Source organism: Microchirus variegatus (genome assembly GCF_963457635.1).
Source record: "Microchirus variegatus genome assembly, chromosome: 14".
NCBI classification, from domain to species: Eukaryota; Metazoa; Chordata; class Actinopteri; order Pleuronectiformes; family Soleidae; genus Microchirus; species Microchirus variegatus.
Genome location: NC_139815.1, coordinates 21,489,221 through 21,503,364, shown reverse-complemented (window position 1 = coordinate 21,503,364; position 14,144 = coordinate 21,489,221). Strand labels below are relative to the sequence as shown.

The 14,144-nt window shown below is 39.6% G+C and overlaps 1 protein-coding gene across 1 annotated transcript in view; it reads right to left on the bottom strand.

The window, feature by feature from the left end:
- Nucleotides 1-14,144, bottom strand: part of LOC310936599 (SH3 and multiple ankyrin repeat domains protein 2-like) — a gene marked incomplete at its 3' end in the record, with an annotated part of 136,329 nt that overhangs the window by 21,480 nt on the left and 100,705 nt on the right. Inside the window, exon 16 of the mRNA XM_083900677.1 lies at nt 1,087-1,222. Coding sequence (XP_083756803.1) covers nt 1,087-1,222 — 136 coding nt within the window. The remainder of the gene's footprint in view (nt 1-1,086; nt 1,223-14,144) is intronic.

The window sequence follows — 14,144 nt, the reverse complement described above, 5'->3', positions numbered from 1 at the left end:
TTGTACATAGTCAGCACAAACAGGTGAGTGCTCTCTGTGTGCTCCCTCTGCTGAGAAGCAGCTGAGGGTACATTTTGTCGACAAACTTCAGTTTCCATTGAGAATAAACTGCCTAATGGTGAGAAAAAAAACATTAAAACATCTTCTAAAGATACTATAAAATTAAGCTGGCACAGGTTCTGCTATGTGAGTGTTTTGGTAAGTGGCTATTATTTGTTTTTCTTGATGTTTTACTGTGTTCCTGCCTGTTCACCCCCACTGTTTCTCTGTACATGGGAGTGCAGTCCCCTGTAAGACAATGTATTGACCATGTCTAGTGTAATCATCTCATCCAACCCCATTTCAAACATGTTGGACTATGCTTTTTTTGGGGAATGACAAGGTGTCATGTGAAAGAAAGTCATGGAGTTTGTTGAAGTGGTTTCCTGTTTTGTTTGTATTGGGCACAAAGGGGGAAAACGTGATTTAGATTTAGAGCTGCAACTAATGATGATTTTCATCCTCGATTAATCTCTCGACTATTAATCAAGTCGTCATTTGGTCCATAAAATGTTGAAAAAGGTTGATCGGTGTTTGTCAAACATGGAAATGATGATGTACTCGAATGTCTCGTTTTGTCCACAAACCAAAATGATTCAGTTTAAATGATTTCAAATAAATCAGAGAAACTTGTCTTAATTCCTAAAAAAAACCACTCAATATAAATAATCGATTAGCTAAATAGTCGACCCATTTAGAAATTGATTGATAATCGATTAATCAGGTCACTGTTTCAGCCCTGCTCTGATTGTATGAACATGAAGGCACATACTGTTCATAAAAACTTTCACAGAGCATAAATAATCTCCAAACACCTTCTGATGTTCAAATCATTCGAGCCGATTATGAGCTGAGCAGCTGCAAATCACCTCAGCCGAGTGATTCACTTCCGAGAAAACTCTGATGCTCAGCCTCATTTCTGACGTGTGTGTGTGTGTGTGTGTGTGTGTGTCACTGTGATCAGGGTGAGTACAGCTGAGTCACTAAAAGGTGTGACTGTACAGGGAGGTGCCAGGAAAACACTTCATGTCCGCACATCTGTCGTACCTTTTTTGCGCGCCGTGTCCTCTGGGTCCAGATTCCGACTCACTGTCACGACCTTGATGAGGAGCCGGTTTCCTCCCTGTCGGATCATGTTGACCACCTGCCTGTGACCCACCTTCACCACATTCTCCTGGTTCACCTGCGAAAAAACGCACCACAGCAGAGTCAGGGATGAGCAGAAACCGTACCGTTTAAAGGACGGCTCACTTAGAAACGTCCGTAAATTTTTCGCTGAATATAACATTAAATGAATCAGAAATACACTCTATACATTGTTAATTGTTAATTGTAAAACGACTATTCTAGCTGCAAAGGTTTTTAATGGAATATGTACATAGGTGTATAGAGGCCCATTTCCAGCAACAATCTCTCCAGTGTTCTAATGGTACATTGTGTTTGCTAATCACGTTAGAAGGCTATTGGATGATGAGAAAACCCTTGTGCAATTATGTTAAATTAAGAAAATCATTATTTATAATCTTGTCAATGTCTTGACTATATTTTCTATTCATTTTTCAACTCTTTTTATGAATAAAAGTGTGACTTTGAATGGAAAACACCAAAAGAAATGGCAGTGTACGTATTTAGTGCCTGTGTGAGGAGAGGAATAACTTATATTTGAAGCAACACCAGAGCATTTAAAATACTTTATTCTTTTTGTTTTATTAACCCAGACACACTGAAGGAGAACACACAAACACCACTGAATGTATCCCTAGAATACATGGCTGTAGCGTTCTACCAGCCTGAAGCAACAGTATCATTTATTTACACAAGAATAAAAAAATAAATAAAAAAAACAGCAAACTTAAGGCCGCTAAACAGACCGGAGTTGGTTTAAAATGTAACTCTACACGGGTCAACAGATTTGTCTCAGCTGTGTTGTTGTTACTGCCGTGTTTGCCGATGTCTGAACACAAGCGTCGGATCACTTTCAAAGTCAGAGTTTATTTCATCCCCTTGGACTTTAACAAGCGCTGCTTTGACTGACACAACAGCGGACATTTAGTTAATTAGAGAGAAAGGAGCAAACAGATGTTTCAGCATGACCTTGTCTTCCCCGTCCCTGTCTCACTCTCACACACACACACACACACACACACACACACACACACACACACACACACACACACACACACACACACACACACACACACACACACACACACACACACAAGAAGTTCTCAGACTCCACGTACACACAAAGACACCAGCATACAGGGTAAGCCTTATGTAATCTGCACTGTCTTCAAGCCGCTTATGCAACTATGCTAGAAGGATGGACACACGCACACAGTGATGAGGGGATAAGTACGGTGGCCCTGAGGTGCAAAACACAAACGCAAATCAAAAAACACAAAAAGATTAACTCAAAACGGAAACACAAATCACACAAACACAAAAGCAGAAAACACGAAAACATTAACTCACAACGCAAACACAAAAGCAGAAAACGCATGAAAACATTTACTCACAACGCAAACACAAATGCAGAACAAAAACATTAACTCAAAACGGAAAAACAAATCACACAACACAAACACAAAAGCAGAAAACACGAAAACATTAACTTGCGTTTATGTTTTTTGATTTGCGTTTGTGTTTGTGTTTTTGATTTGTGTTGTGTTTTGTGATTTGTGTTTGTGTTTTGCACCTCAGGGCCACCGTAGATAAGGGACAACAGAACAACAGCGTTCGTCCACTAATCACTGTTTTTAAAAAAAGAATGTTGTAAAATCCAGAATAATCTAACACTTACTGATCAGGCTTTCAGTAGATCTACAGTTGCTGCGATCTCTGTAGAAACACCTGAGTGTGAAACAGGAGGAGCAAAATTCTGGATTTCTCTCAGTTACCTTACGTTGAAAGGTTATAATGGAGTTATTGATCAATAAAAAGAAACGAATGGTGTTGGTCCCGTCTTCAACTACTAATAGTCCAGGTTAAAGGGACAGTCCAGGTTTCTTGAAGTGTGGGTATATGTCAGAAAGTCAGCCCCTCACTGAGCTTGAGACACAGATGCTCACTCTTAGTGAAAACCTGGCTGCCAGCAGAAACACAAGGACAACGTGGTGTTGAACAAGAAATATGGAATGAACCTTTTGAATTTACCTTAAAATAACTACAAATTGTTGTATATTGTATATATATCTTTACTCATGCTGTGTCTTGCCTAATAAAATCTGTCCCTGATTAAAGTCGAAGACATTTTAAGAATATGTTAATCACTTTATCTCGTTATTAGACATTATTTTATAATGATGGGTCATTAATCTATTGCCTTATTGAGCTCAGTGCTCTGATGCCTTGCCATCGTTTCCACCGGTATTGATTCTTCTGTGAACACGCTACAGACACACAAACGTGCTACTGGAGCGTGTGATTAATTGAGCGAGCGAACAACGCGTCGTCTAGTCACACGCACGCGCACAAACACACGCAAACGCGATCATCATCATAGCCATTACAACAGTTCCACAACATTAAGCATCATCGTCCCATTTAGCCGAACACAGGCGGCACAGCATCAGCGACTGATATCTCAATAAATCTGCTGCGATGCACACACTCCTGCCTCGCTCGCCGACAGTCACTAATGTGATATATCGTTTATAATCTGACCCACACACAGACGCGATAATCACACATCAGTAATCACATGCATCTAATCCAGCCTGTCGGGGCAAGAGAGGGTTAACGGCTGATCTGTCCTCATTAATGTAAACAGACATTGGCCTGCTTTAGGCATGGGACGACAGTGAAATCTCATGTCACAATTATCGAGACCGGTATAACTATGATTAACAATATTATTGCAATAAAACTTATTTATTCAGGCATTCACCCTCATTTGTGGGTTGGAGAACGGACAGAAGATGGAAAAAGGTTTTATTGTAATGACTACGATGTGATATTTGAGTGTAAGGACACTGACAGACAGACTGTCCTGGCTGGCTCCAGGTCAGAGAAGAGAAGTCAGGGGACAGAGCAGTGAGCCAGTGACCACAGAGACAAATAAGCTGCTCACACGCTAGCGTGGCCAATGGACTGATGGATAGTTCCTAGCATTACCCTGCTGGCACACATCCAAAAACACATGACAAAAAGCAGCAACAGACAGACATAAAGTTTGGGGTCACCTATACGATTTTTTGGTGTTTTTTCATTAAAAGTCACACTTTTATTCATCAAAAGAGTTGCAAAATAAATAGAAAATATAGTCAAGAGGATGATGATTTTTATTCAAAATAATCATTTTGCCCTTCAAACTTTGCTTTCGTCAAAGAACCAGCTAAACTGTTTTCAGCTGTGCTAACATCATTGCACAAGGGTTTTCAAGGGTTTTCTAATCATCCAATAGCCTTCTAACGTGATTAGCAAACACAATGTACCATTAGAACACTGGAGAGATGGTTGCTACAAATGGGCCTCAATACACCTACACTCTTAGAAATAAGGGTTCCAGGCTCCGTTGGTAGAGCACCTGCCCCATATGCTGAGGCTGTAGTCCTCGCTGCAGGTGACGCTGGTTCGAATCCCGCACTATGCGGTCTTTCCTGCATGTCATTCCCCATCTCTCTGCCTCCCTTTTCCTGTCTCTCTCCACTATACTATCATTAAAAAGGCAAAAAAAAGGCCCAAAAATAAATAAAAAAAAATAAAAAACAAATAAGGGTTCCAAAAGGGTCCTTCTACAAGGGCTGAGGTTCTACCTGGAACCATTTGCTTCTGAAAAACCCTTTCCCGAAGAAAGGGTTTTTCAAGGGTTCTTGGTAACACTAATGGTTCCAGTAAGAACCATTTTAATCCAGAGAACCCTTTAAAACCCCTATCTTGTATAAAGGGTTTTAAAAGGGTTCTTGGTGGAACCCTCCAAAAGGGTTCTTGGTGGAACCTTTATAAAAAGCACTTTTATTTCTAGTGTATGTTCCATTAAAAACCTGACGTTTGCAGCTGGAATAGTCGTTTACCACATTAACAATGTATAGAGTGTTTTTCTGATTAATTTAATGTTATATTCATTGAAAAAAAGTAATTTACGGACATTTCTAAGTGACCCCAAACTTTTGAAAGGTAGTGTAAGTCCCTGAGAACCAGCAGAGAATGATCTGGATCTGGAATGTTGGTCAGTACCAGACTATCTGGATGGGTACGTAGCTGTTCCTAGGGTGATTGTTCATGTTTGTGCACCTTCTGATTCAAAAACATGCTCAAAACAGCACAGAGGGTGGGAATCACAGGGTACCTCACGATATGCGATACCAATAATATCACGATACACCGTTTCTGTGATAATCAATGTATTGCAAGACAATCACAACGTGACACATCACCATGTTTAACTGAAGAAAACCTCTGTGAAGTGTCAAATGTACAGGATTTCTCTGTTTATTCAATGCGCATAAAGTCTACGTATTGAATGTGGATGGGGCATCTCTTAACGTAGCTGGCAGGGACTATTATGATCGCTATTTATCGCTATTTGCCCTGGTGTATATATTATTTTGACCACCCCTATAACAGGGATACAAGAAAAGTCGCTTGGCAAAATGCTCACTTAATAAAAAATCTACACAGGATGATGGAGACAATGGTGGAGTGAGGGTAAGTGAAGTAAACTCAGTATGTTACTGAATATAATCAATGGTCTTCAGTGCTAACGATGGAGAAACATTGATTCCAACATAAAAACCAGGCTGAAATGCCCATGATTATTTAAATACACAGCCACTCACTACCACTCTCCCTTTTGTTTATATCCGCTTCCCTCAGATGTCTCGTGAGAGATGTGAGGTCTTAACTCTACCCAATAATATGTGAATTTCCATTGTTTTAATACCATGCAGCACATGCCGTGCATAATACGAGATTAGAGGAAAGGAAATTCCCTCTAGTGTTTGATGGAACCTCGATCCATCATCCATCAGGATTTTAACACTTCAGAGTCGAGGAGACTCTTGAGAAACAGTTCTTAAACCAGAACAAAGGTTACTGCTGCGACAGCTTCTGTGTAGACTGCAAAATTACATCAACGATCCAGCTGTAGCTGCACGCAGTCTACCGCAAAGTGTTTCCTTATCCCTTCAAAACAAAAGGTTAAATACTTAAAAGTCTCTCATCTCGAGGGTGTAACACCACACCGAGGCTTCAGTTTTCAGGCTGCACACTCTGCATCCTGGCCTTGTGTGTGGACGTCCACAGACCCTCATTTCCCCCCCCCGTCACTAGACTGCGGTCACTACCACGCTGCAGCCCCCGCTCTCATCTCACTGACGTCCTCCACTCTCCGGCAAACTATTCCTCAGTCTCCTGCGACTCGGCTCGGCTCTGCTCTTAAAAGCTGCATTATGACTGTGTACACAGTACGGAACAACATGTCCCCGGTTGCTAGGCGACAGTTGCCGTGCGATACCACTGGAGGTGGGACTGGTGCTAAGAATGTTATAGTGTGTGTGTTTGGGGGGGGGGGGGGGGGGGGGCTTCAGTGGGGGACAGTGGATGATACCATTCATCATTAAATGGGGATGTCGCTGAGTGTTTTTGTCAATGGACGTCTTTGCAGCCATCTAACAGGATTTAGTCCAAAGCCTCATTTTGACAGTTTGTTTTTTTCTGCTCCCTGAGCACTGTGGACTCAGGCATGCTGCTGTGTGCGCGCTGCACCTAGAAATGAATTATTTATAGGAAACAACGCTTCCACTCCGAGTTATTTTAAGACTGAATATCATGTCATCTCAGTGCATTGACTTGTGGCGTTTGTGTACACCCAGCAGCATGTGTGAGGGACTCCTGATTTCCTCTAAGCGGGTGATAGATTGGGGGTAAAAGTTTTTAAGGTGGAACATTTGATCAGAGTTACGATGACTGTAGTCAACCAGGCCAATCAGAGACTAGGATGCGGTGATGAACAGGAACACGACAGTGGTTTATGAACAAAAGGAAGAGGTAAAAGCAACAAAGACAGTCAAAAGTAAAGGTAATATTTAATAAACATGAATTTCAATGTCCAAATAGAAGTTTCATTACACATCAAAATGTCTTGTGTTTTAGGCCAACACTCAGGTAGATCAGTTTGATTTTTATCAAAGTGTCATCTGCTGTTGGTGGTGTTTTAAACCTTACATACCTGAGCTTTAAAGAACAATATTCAACTCCACCATCGTTGGCCTTTTTATATCTAAAATGATGGAAGTGCTGCATCTGTCTCTGCTTCAGTCCTTCAGATGATATGAGACAAATAATTTTTAGGTACAGATATAACCTGGTGTCTATGAAGAGTGATTTACTGTTGCAGGCAGAAACATAAACAAACAACATACAGTGTATATACCAAGCCTAGGTATCACCACTGATTTTCTGAATCAAATCAATTCCTATTCCCTAGATCGAGAATCTGACTGCATTTCTAATTTGATTTGATTTGATTCACTTCCATATACAATAGATAGTTTATATTTTCATTCACAGATATTTCAGTTTCCTTGGTTGGGAAAGAGAAATATAACTCGACCCCAAAGTAGTTACATTAATGCTTTAGAATACTTTCTCAATGCGTTACCTTAAAGGGGAAATAAGTAGTTTATAGTGACATCTAGAGGAGAGGCTGAAATTTACAACAAAGACCTGCTGCTCTGCTCACCCCCTCCCTTCCCTGAGCGCTACGGTATCCGCAGCTGGTCAAATGTCGTCCTCATCGTCTTTCTCCGTGTCAGCAGATGAGGTTCATGAGGCGAGGGAGAGGGCGAGCTACCGCGGCCGTAGCAGACGAAGCGGAGAGAGAGGAGGCGGGACTTCCGCTACAAGTAAAGAGACGCTTGTTTTGTTCTCTCGCGTTTGTCCTTACAGGCTCCGGTAGAAACATGGCGTCTCGCTGCTAACAGTGGCTATGCAACCGCGGTCCGCGGTCATGTTATTTTACATGACTTTTTGAAACACTACGAAAATGAAACAAAAACTATTATACAGCGACTAGACAATGCAGGAGCACATAATATGTATAAAAAAGTGGATTTTGGGTTATATAAACCCATAAATACTACATATTGTACCTTTAAATGCCATAGTTTTAAGGGTTTACGTTTTGTCACGTATGTAAATGACTGTAAACAAGAATAAGTAAATAAGTAAATGTTTGTCTTTATATGAAGCACAAATAAAGTGTAGTGCAGCGTTTCCCAAAGTGTGGGCCATGAAAGGTCATTAAGTATAAATAAATATGGTTTTTAATAAGTGGTTAACGCATTACGGGTCTGTCTGGGTTTAGCAATTGAGAACGGTGCTAGCAAGCTCATGCTATCTTCCACACTTTAGTAGAAGAATACGTTTTTCATGGAAATTAATAATGATGAGTATCATATAATCCCCAACAGATTGGGATTATATCTGCTGACTTGACTCTGAAACTTTCAATTAACAGATGGAGTAAAGCTACCATCAGGCTCCCATCTTAGCAGTCAGAGCAGCACTTTTTCTGTGGACACATTGTTCTCTAAAGAAAGATCGGGGAACAGACCGTTGAAAGCACTCAGAAACAGAGCCACTTTAACCCGCCTTAACTATTTCCCCTTCATCTCTTGATTACCATCTCACCATGGCTGCACAAACACAGGGATCAGTGCACAGGAATATCAAGATTAGATTAAACACTTTCTCCGACTTTGGTTTTAACCATGTCATCTTCGCTCGAGTACTGTACGAGTTCAAGTGCGTTTAGAGAACACAGGCTTTGTAGACGGACATTAGGAAGGATTAGATATTATAAAACATACAAAATATTAGAAAATATTATTTTTGTTCAGGTAAAACATTGTCTTAAGTCTCTGGTTTTTGTAAAAGTCTCACATGATTTGAGCATGTAAGGAGGTTTTCAATCAATATCAGATTTCAAATGAAGTTCAATATGAATCATAAAATATATTTTTTTGAACCCAGGCCAAGTACATCCTGTAATCATTTTTTTTTTTTTTTAATTGACTGACGTGACTTTGCTTTGAACAAGCATGCGGTCTCAGCATCTCAAATCACTGATGAAGCCATCACTGATCTAGGAACAGCTGTTCTCTACTAATCAAATAAAGATGCCTCTCTTGTTTTCTGATGTCCTCCCAATTAATCAGCATTACAGACCCATCCAATAATACTCCTTCAAGAGGAAACTGATAACATTAATAAAGTGAGGACGCTCGTCATGTGCTTCAAATATCAAACCAGTGTTTGAAACCAAAAAGATTCATCAGCTTCTTAGTTTCAGTTTAGTTAATCACATTTTGTACAAATGTACAAAGGACACTAAATATCATTACTAGATTTATCTTGTAGCTAGTTTCTTCTCCAATATCACATTACTAAAATCTAATTTTTCCCCAAATCTTTTTTCTGCTTTATTCTCTCTCTGCATGTTTCGGTTGTGTGTTGCTTTTGATAGCATTAAAGACGAGATTTGTTTTTCTGTTGCCCAATCAGCTGACTGTCGTGGGTGGAGGCATTCTAGCTCAAACCTGACTGTAATATTCTACTCTGGTAACCAAGAAAAGGGTTACTTTGGTACTATTCCTGATGCAAATGAGAAAAACATTCGTACCATACATGGATACAACTTAAAAAGACAAATACAACTGAAGGAGAAACCATGTGTGTGTGTGTGTGTGTGAACCTTTACTACCACTAGACTGAATTTATTCTATAATAAACACTGCTGTTCAACAGAGGTCAGACTATACGCTCTGTTAAGACGGTCACTAAGGCAATCACAGACCCACTTGCGCTGTGACTGAACAATATGACAGACTACACACAGTGTCACACAACCCAACCAACCATCTGGACCGATGTGATGACGTTAAGAGGAAGCGTGTCTGGACCCGCGAGCCGAAGACTGTAAATAAACAATGGCGTCCAAAGCGTTGTGTATGACAGTTTAGATCACTAAACGTTCAAAGATAAATTAAGATAACTTCGTCTTTCACTTCATCATTTGTTGATTTACGCTCCTTGCTTTTGCACGTGCAGATTCGTCAGTTGTGAGTTGTCTCCGATCTGTCCTTGATTGTCTTTCACAATGACACACAACACGGGACATGTTCACATTTTCAGGGCTGACGGGTCCCGAAACCCTACGTCTGTTGGATCTCAGCCCAGAGACACGACCTCTACTGCCAGAACCAAACCAGGTCTGGGTGTTCAGAGACGGCAGGTGTGTTTATTTGTAGATTGTTGCGCCAGCGGCCCCGCGACCCCCCCGCATGGAGGATAAAGCAGTAAGACGACGTATGGACGGATGAATGTTGTATGTATTATAAACCGACTGTAGGACGAAAACTGGAGGCGAAATCTAAAAAAACGAGGTCAGACAGCAACAGCAGACTTCTGACAGTGTGTCTGGTCTCAACAACAGCAGCTTCTCTCTTCTAAATTTAACTGCATGTAGAATCCTTGTGCCTTCAGGACGACACACTGTCAGTGGACGTGTGAACATCCCCCCCCCACACACAAATAATAATAAATAAATGAAATAAATAAAATATAACAAAAAAGAGATTTGTTTCCATAAGTAGGTTGGACTCTGGAGATGTCACGGCTCCCCATGCCCCCATAAAAATATGAAATGGTTAACACTGCATGACTGACTGACTGTGTGTGTGTGTCCTCAAAGAGATTCACGATGGCAGACACCTGATACACACACACAGCAAATAGGAAAAAAAACCGACTTTAAAGATCCAGTAGACAGGATTTTTTTGAAGCGCTGCATGTGGCTCTTGAGCCCCCTCTACAGTGGCTCCCTGTAGCTTCGAAAGAAAAACAACACCTCTTATTTAGAGATCAAGGTGATATAATCAAAGTTTTTTTAAATATTTCGTCTACTAAAAACATGTGTCACATCCTACGTCTGTGTCATGTACAATATTTAAAAAAAACTCCCCAAACTCAACAGACCTGTGTTTGAAGCCATTCCCAACACTTGAACGAATTCATTTGTACATAAAGAAGTACACATTTGGATCCACATTATTATGCCAGCAGGTTTTCCTAAGCATGAGCTAATCGGTTACTTTTTATTTGATCAATTTTCCACAAATAGAAGTTTTTTTTGTGTGTGTGTTTTCCTTTGTCAACAGGTAAATACACATGCCATGAATGTAAGTTTACTTTGCTGTAGTTATCAAATTTCACAAATGCAACAGACCTTAGTTATTAATTATATTTATAAGTAAAACTTTCTACAGGATGTTATCTGCATTTTATGGGTCAAGTAGGTTTTGCGGCTCCAGAGTAATTATATTGTGGATGGAGAGGGGTCAAAAATGGCTCTACTGATACTGGAGGTTGCAGACCTCTTAGCTGAAGACATAACTGTGGTGGGGATTGAGGGAATAATCAATTTTTACTTTATACCTGTGTGTAACAAGAATGTATGAAATTATGTTAACAGACAAACTCTCTCAGTGGAGCACTCACTCATGAAAATATACTGTTGTATACACTTTTGGTTATGCCACCCAGCACTAATATGTTCCCATAATTGTTCAACACTGACATCTATCTATCTATCTATCTATCTATCTATCTATCTATCTATCTATCTATCTATCTATCTATCTATCTATCTATCTATCTATCTATCTATCTTGCTAGTTAGTGTGTTAGTTAGCTTGTGAGCTTACAAGCTAGACTCTATATCGCTAGTTAGCGTGCTAGTTACCTTGCAAGCTAAGAATCTATCTATCCATCTTGCTAAGCTAAGAATCTATCTATCTATCTATCTATCTATCTATCTATCTATCTATCTATCTATCTATCTATCTATCTATCTATCTATCTATCTATCTATCTATCTATCTATCTATCTATCTATCTATCTATCTATCTATCTATCTAGTTAGTGTGTTAGTTAGCTTGTGAGCTTACAAGCTAGAATCTATCTTTCTTGATAGATAGTGTGGTAGTTAGCTTGAAAGCTAAGAATCTATCTATCTATCTATCTATCTATCTATCTATCTATCTATCTATCTATCTATCTATCTATCTATCTATCTATCTATCTATCTATCTATCTATCTAGTTAGTGTGTTAGTTAGCTTGTGAGCTTACAAGCTAGAATCTATCTTTCTTGATAGATAGTGTGGTAGTTAGCTTGAAAGCTACGAATCTATCTATCTATCTATCTATCTATCTATCTATCTATCTATCTATCTATCTATCTATCTATCTATCTATCTATCTATCTATCTATCTATCTATCTATCTATCTATCTATCTATCTATCTAGTTAGTGTGTTAGTTAGCTTGTGAGCTTACAAGCTAGAATCTATCTTTCTTGATAGATAGTGTGGTAGTTAGCTTGAAAGCTAAGAATCTATCTATCTATCTATCTATCTATCTATCTATCTATCTATCTATCTATCTATCTATCTATCTATCTATCTATCTATCTATCTATCTATCTATCTATCTATCTATCTATCTATCAGTCATCTTACAAAGTCAAAGTCAACAAGCTGCTCTGACACAAAGCAGCTGAAGTCGAGTGTTATCACTGATGGGGTCAACGACAAGCACCCACCTCACACACATTTAAGTAAGTGATCTGAATGTTTGTGTATCAAATGTGTGCTCGCGTCCTCCTGCCAAGCAGCGAGAGGCAATGACAGAGTGACGCTCCACCGAGCCCTAGATCATGCGTGCAAATGGATCTGTTCAGTTAATGTACGTTAACGTACGAGGGAAACAGTGCATATGAGCACTCGTGCAGACACAAAAACAGATGTTTGAACATGCACGCAGGCACACGCACACACACACACACACAGATAGAGTAGTTAGTTTGAAATTGTATTTCTTATATATAATATGACGTAATAATGAGTCTTTCTGCAAAAATCTGTTTTTGACATATTCATGATTTATAGCTTTGCTTTGTCTTTTGTATTGTAGCCCCTATAATACTCAACTTTGTGACAATACAATACTACAGCATGTATTAGCAATTAAAATCAGGATATAGGTCAGGGGTCTGCAACCTTTAGAATGAAAAGAGCCATTTGTGTCCCCTCTCCACTCAAATTAAATTATTCTGGAGCCGCAAAACCTATTTTATCCTTTAAATGAAGATAAAATCCCATGTAAAGTTGTTGTTTTTACACATATATACTATATTTAAAGAACTATGTTGATACCAAACCTCTAAACTGTAGAAAAACGACTTTGAGATGAATTTTTATGAACGATTTTATGTAGTTTATGTCTGAGAAAACCTGCATGGCCTAAGTACATGGACCTAAGCACGGACAGGACTCCAAATGTGAACTTCTTCATGTACGCATTACTTCAATGGCTTTCAGGGGAGGTTTTTACAATTGGATGTGACAAAATATCAAAAACACTTTTATTTACACCTTTAACTTGACAAAAAAGTGTGAAAAACATGAAAAGTTATTTTCTTCAAAGCGAGAAGGAGCCACTACAGAGGGGCTGAAGAGCCACATGAGGCTCTAGAGCTGCAGGTTGCAGACCCCTGGTATAGGTGATGAATAAATGGTAGTAGGTACCAGAGACCACAAATCATGGGCTTTTATGGACAAATATTTGCCTCCATGTCCTTGAGGAAGAGTTCTGTATTCTAACAGTTAATGCCTTGTCCGTGTGGATTCTCATTTATCCAAGTCACAGTTCTCTAAATGTCAACAAACCAGTAGCAACTGTACTGTGCGGTTTCTTGAATTTCAAGAAATCTACTGTGCAAATACAATTCCCACTGATACAATAACATTTGGAGACCACTGGAGACAAATCTGATGCAAGAGTCTTGCTCAAGTCCTTCAGCAGTGACATGAAACTAAATGAACATCCACCATATGTTAATTAACCTGCAATTGGAAATCCATTACATGTTCGTACAACGCATTAATTGTCGCCCTCCACATGTGATCAGAGCATGAAGACAGAGTTCACCTAGGCTGTCAAGTAAATATGACTTCCATCTCTGCACTGAAAAATGTGTTGAGCAGCTGAACACCGCAGCACCTCTGGTGGTTCTGTGAAGGGATTATATACTAGAGCTA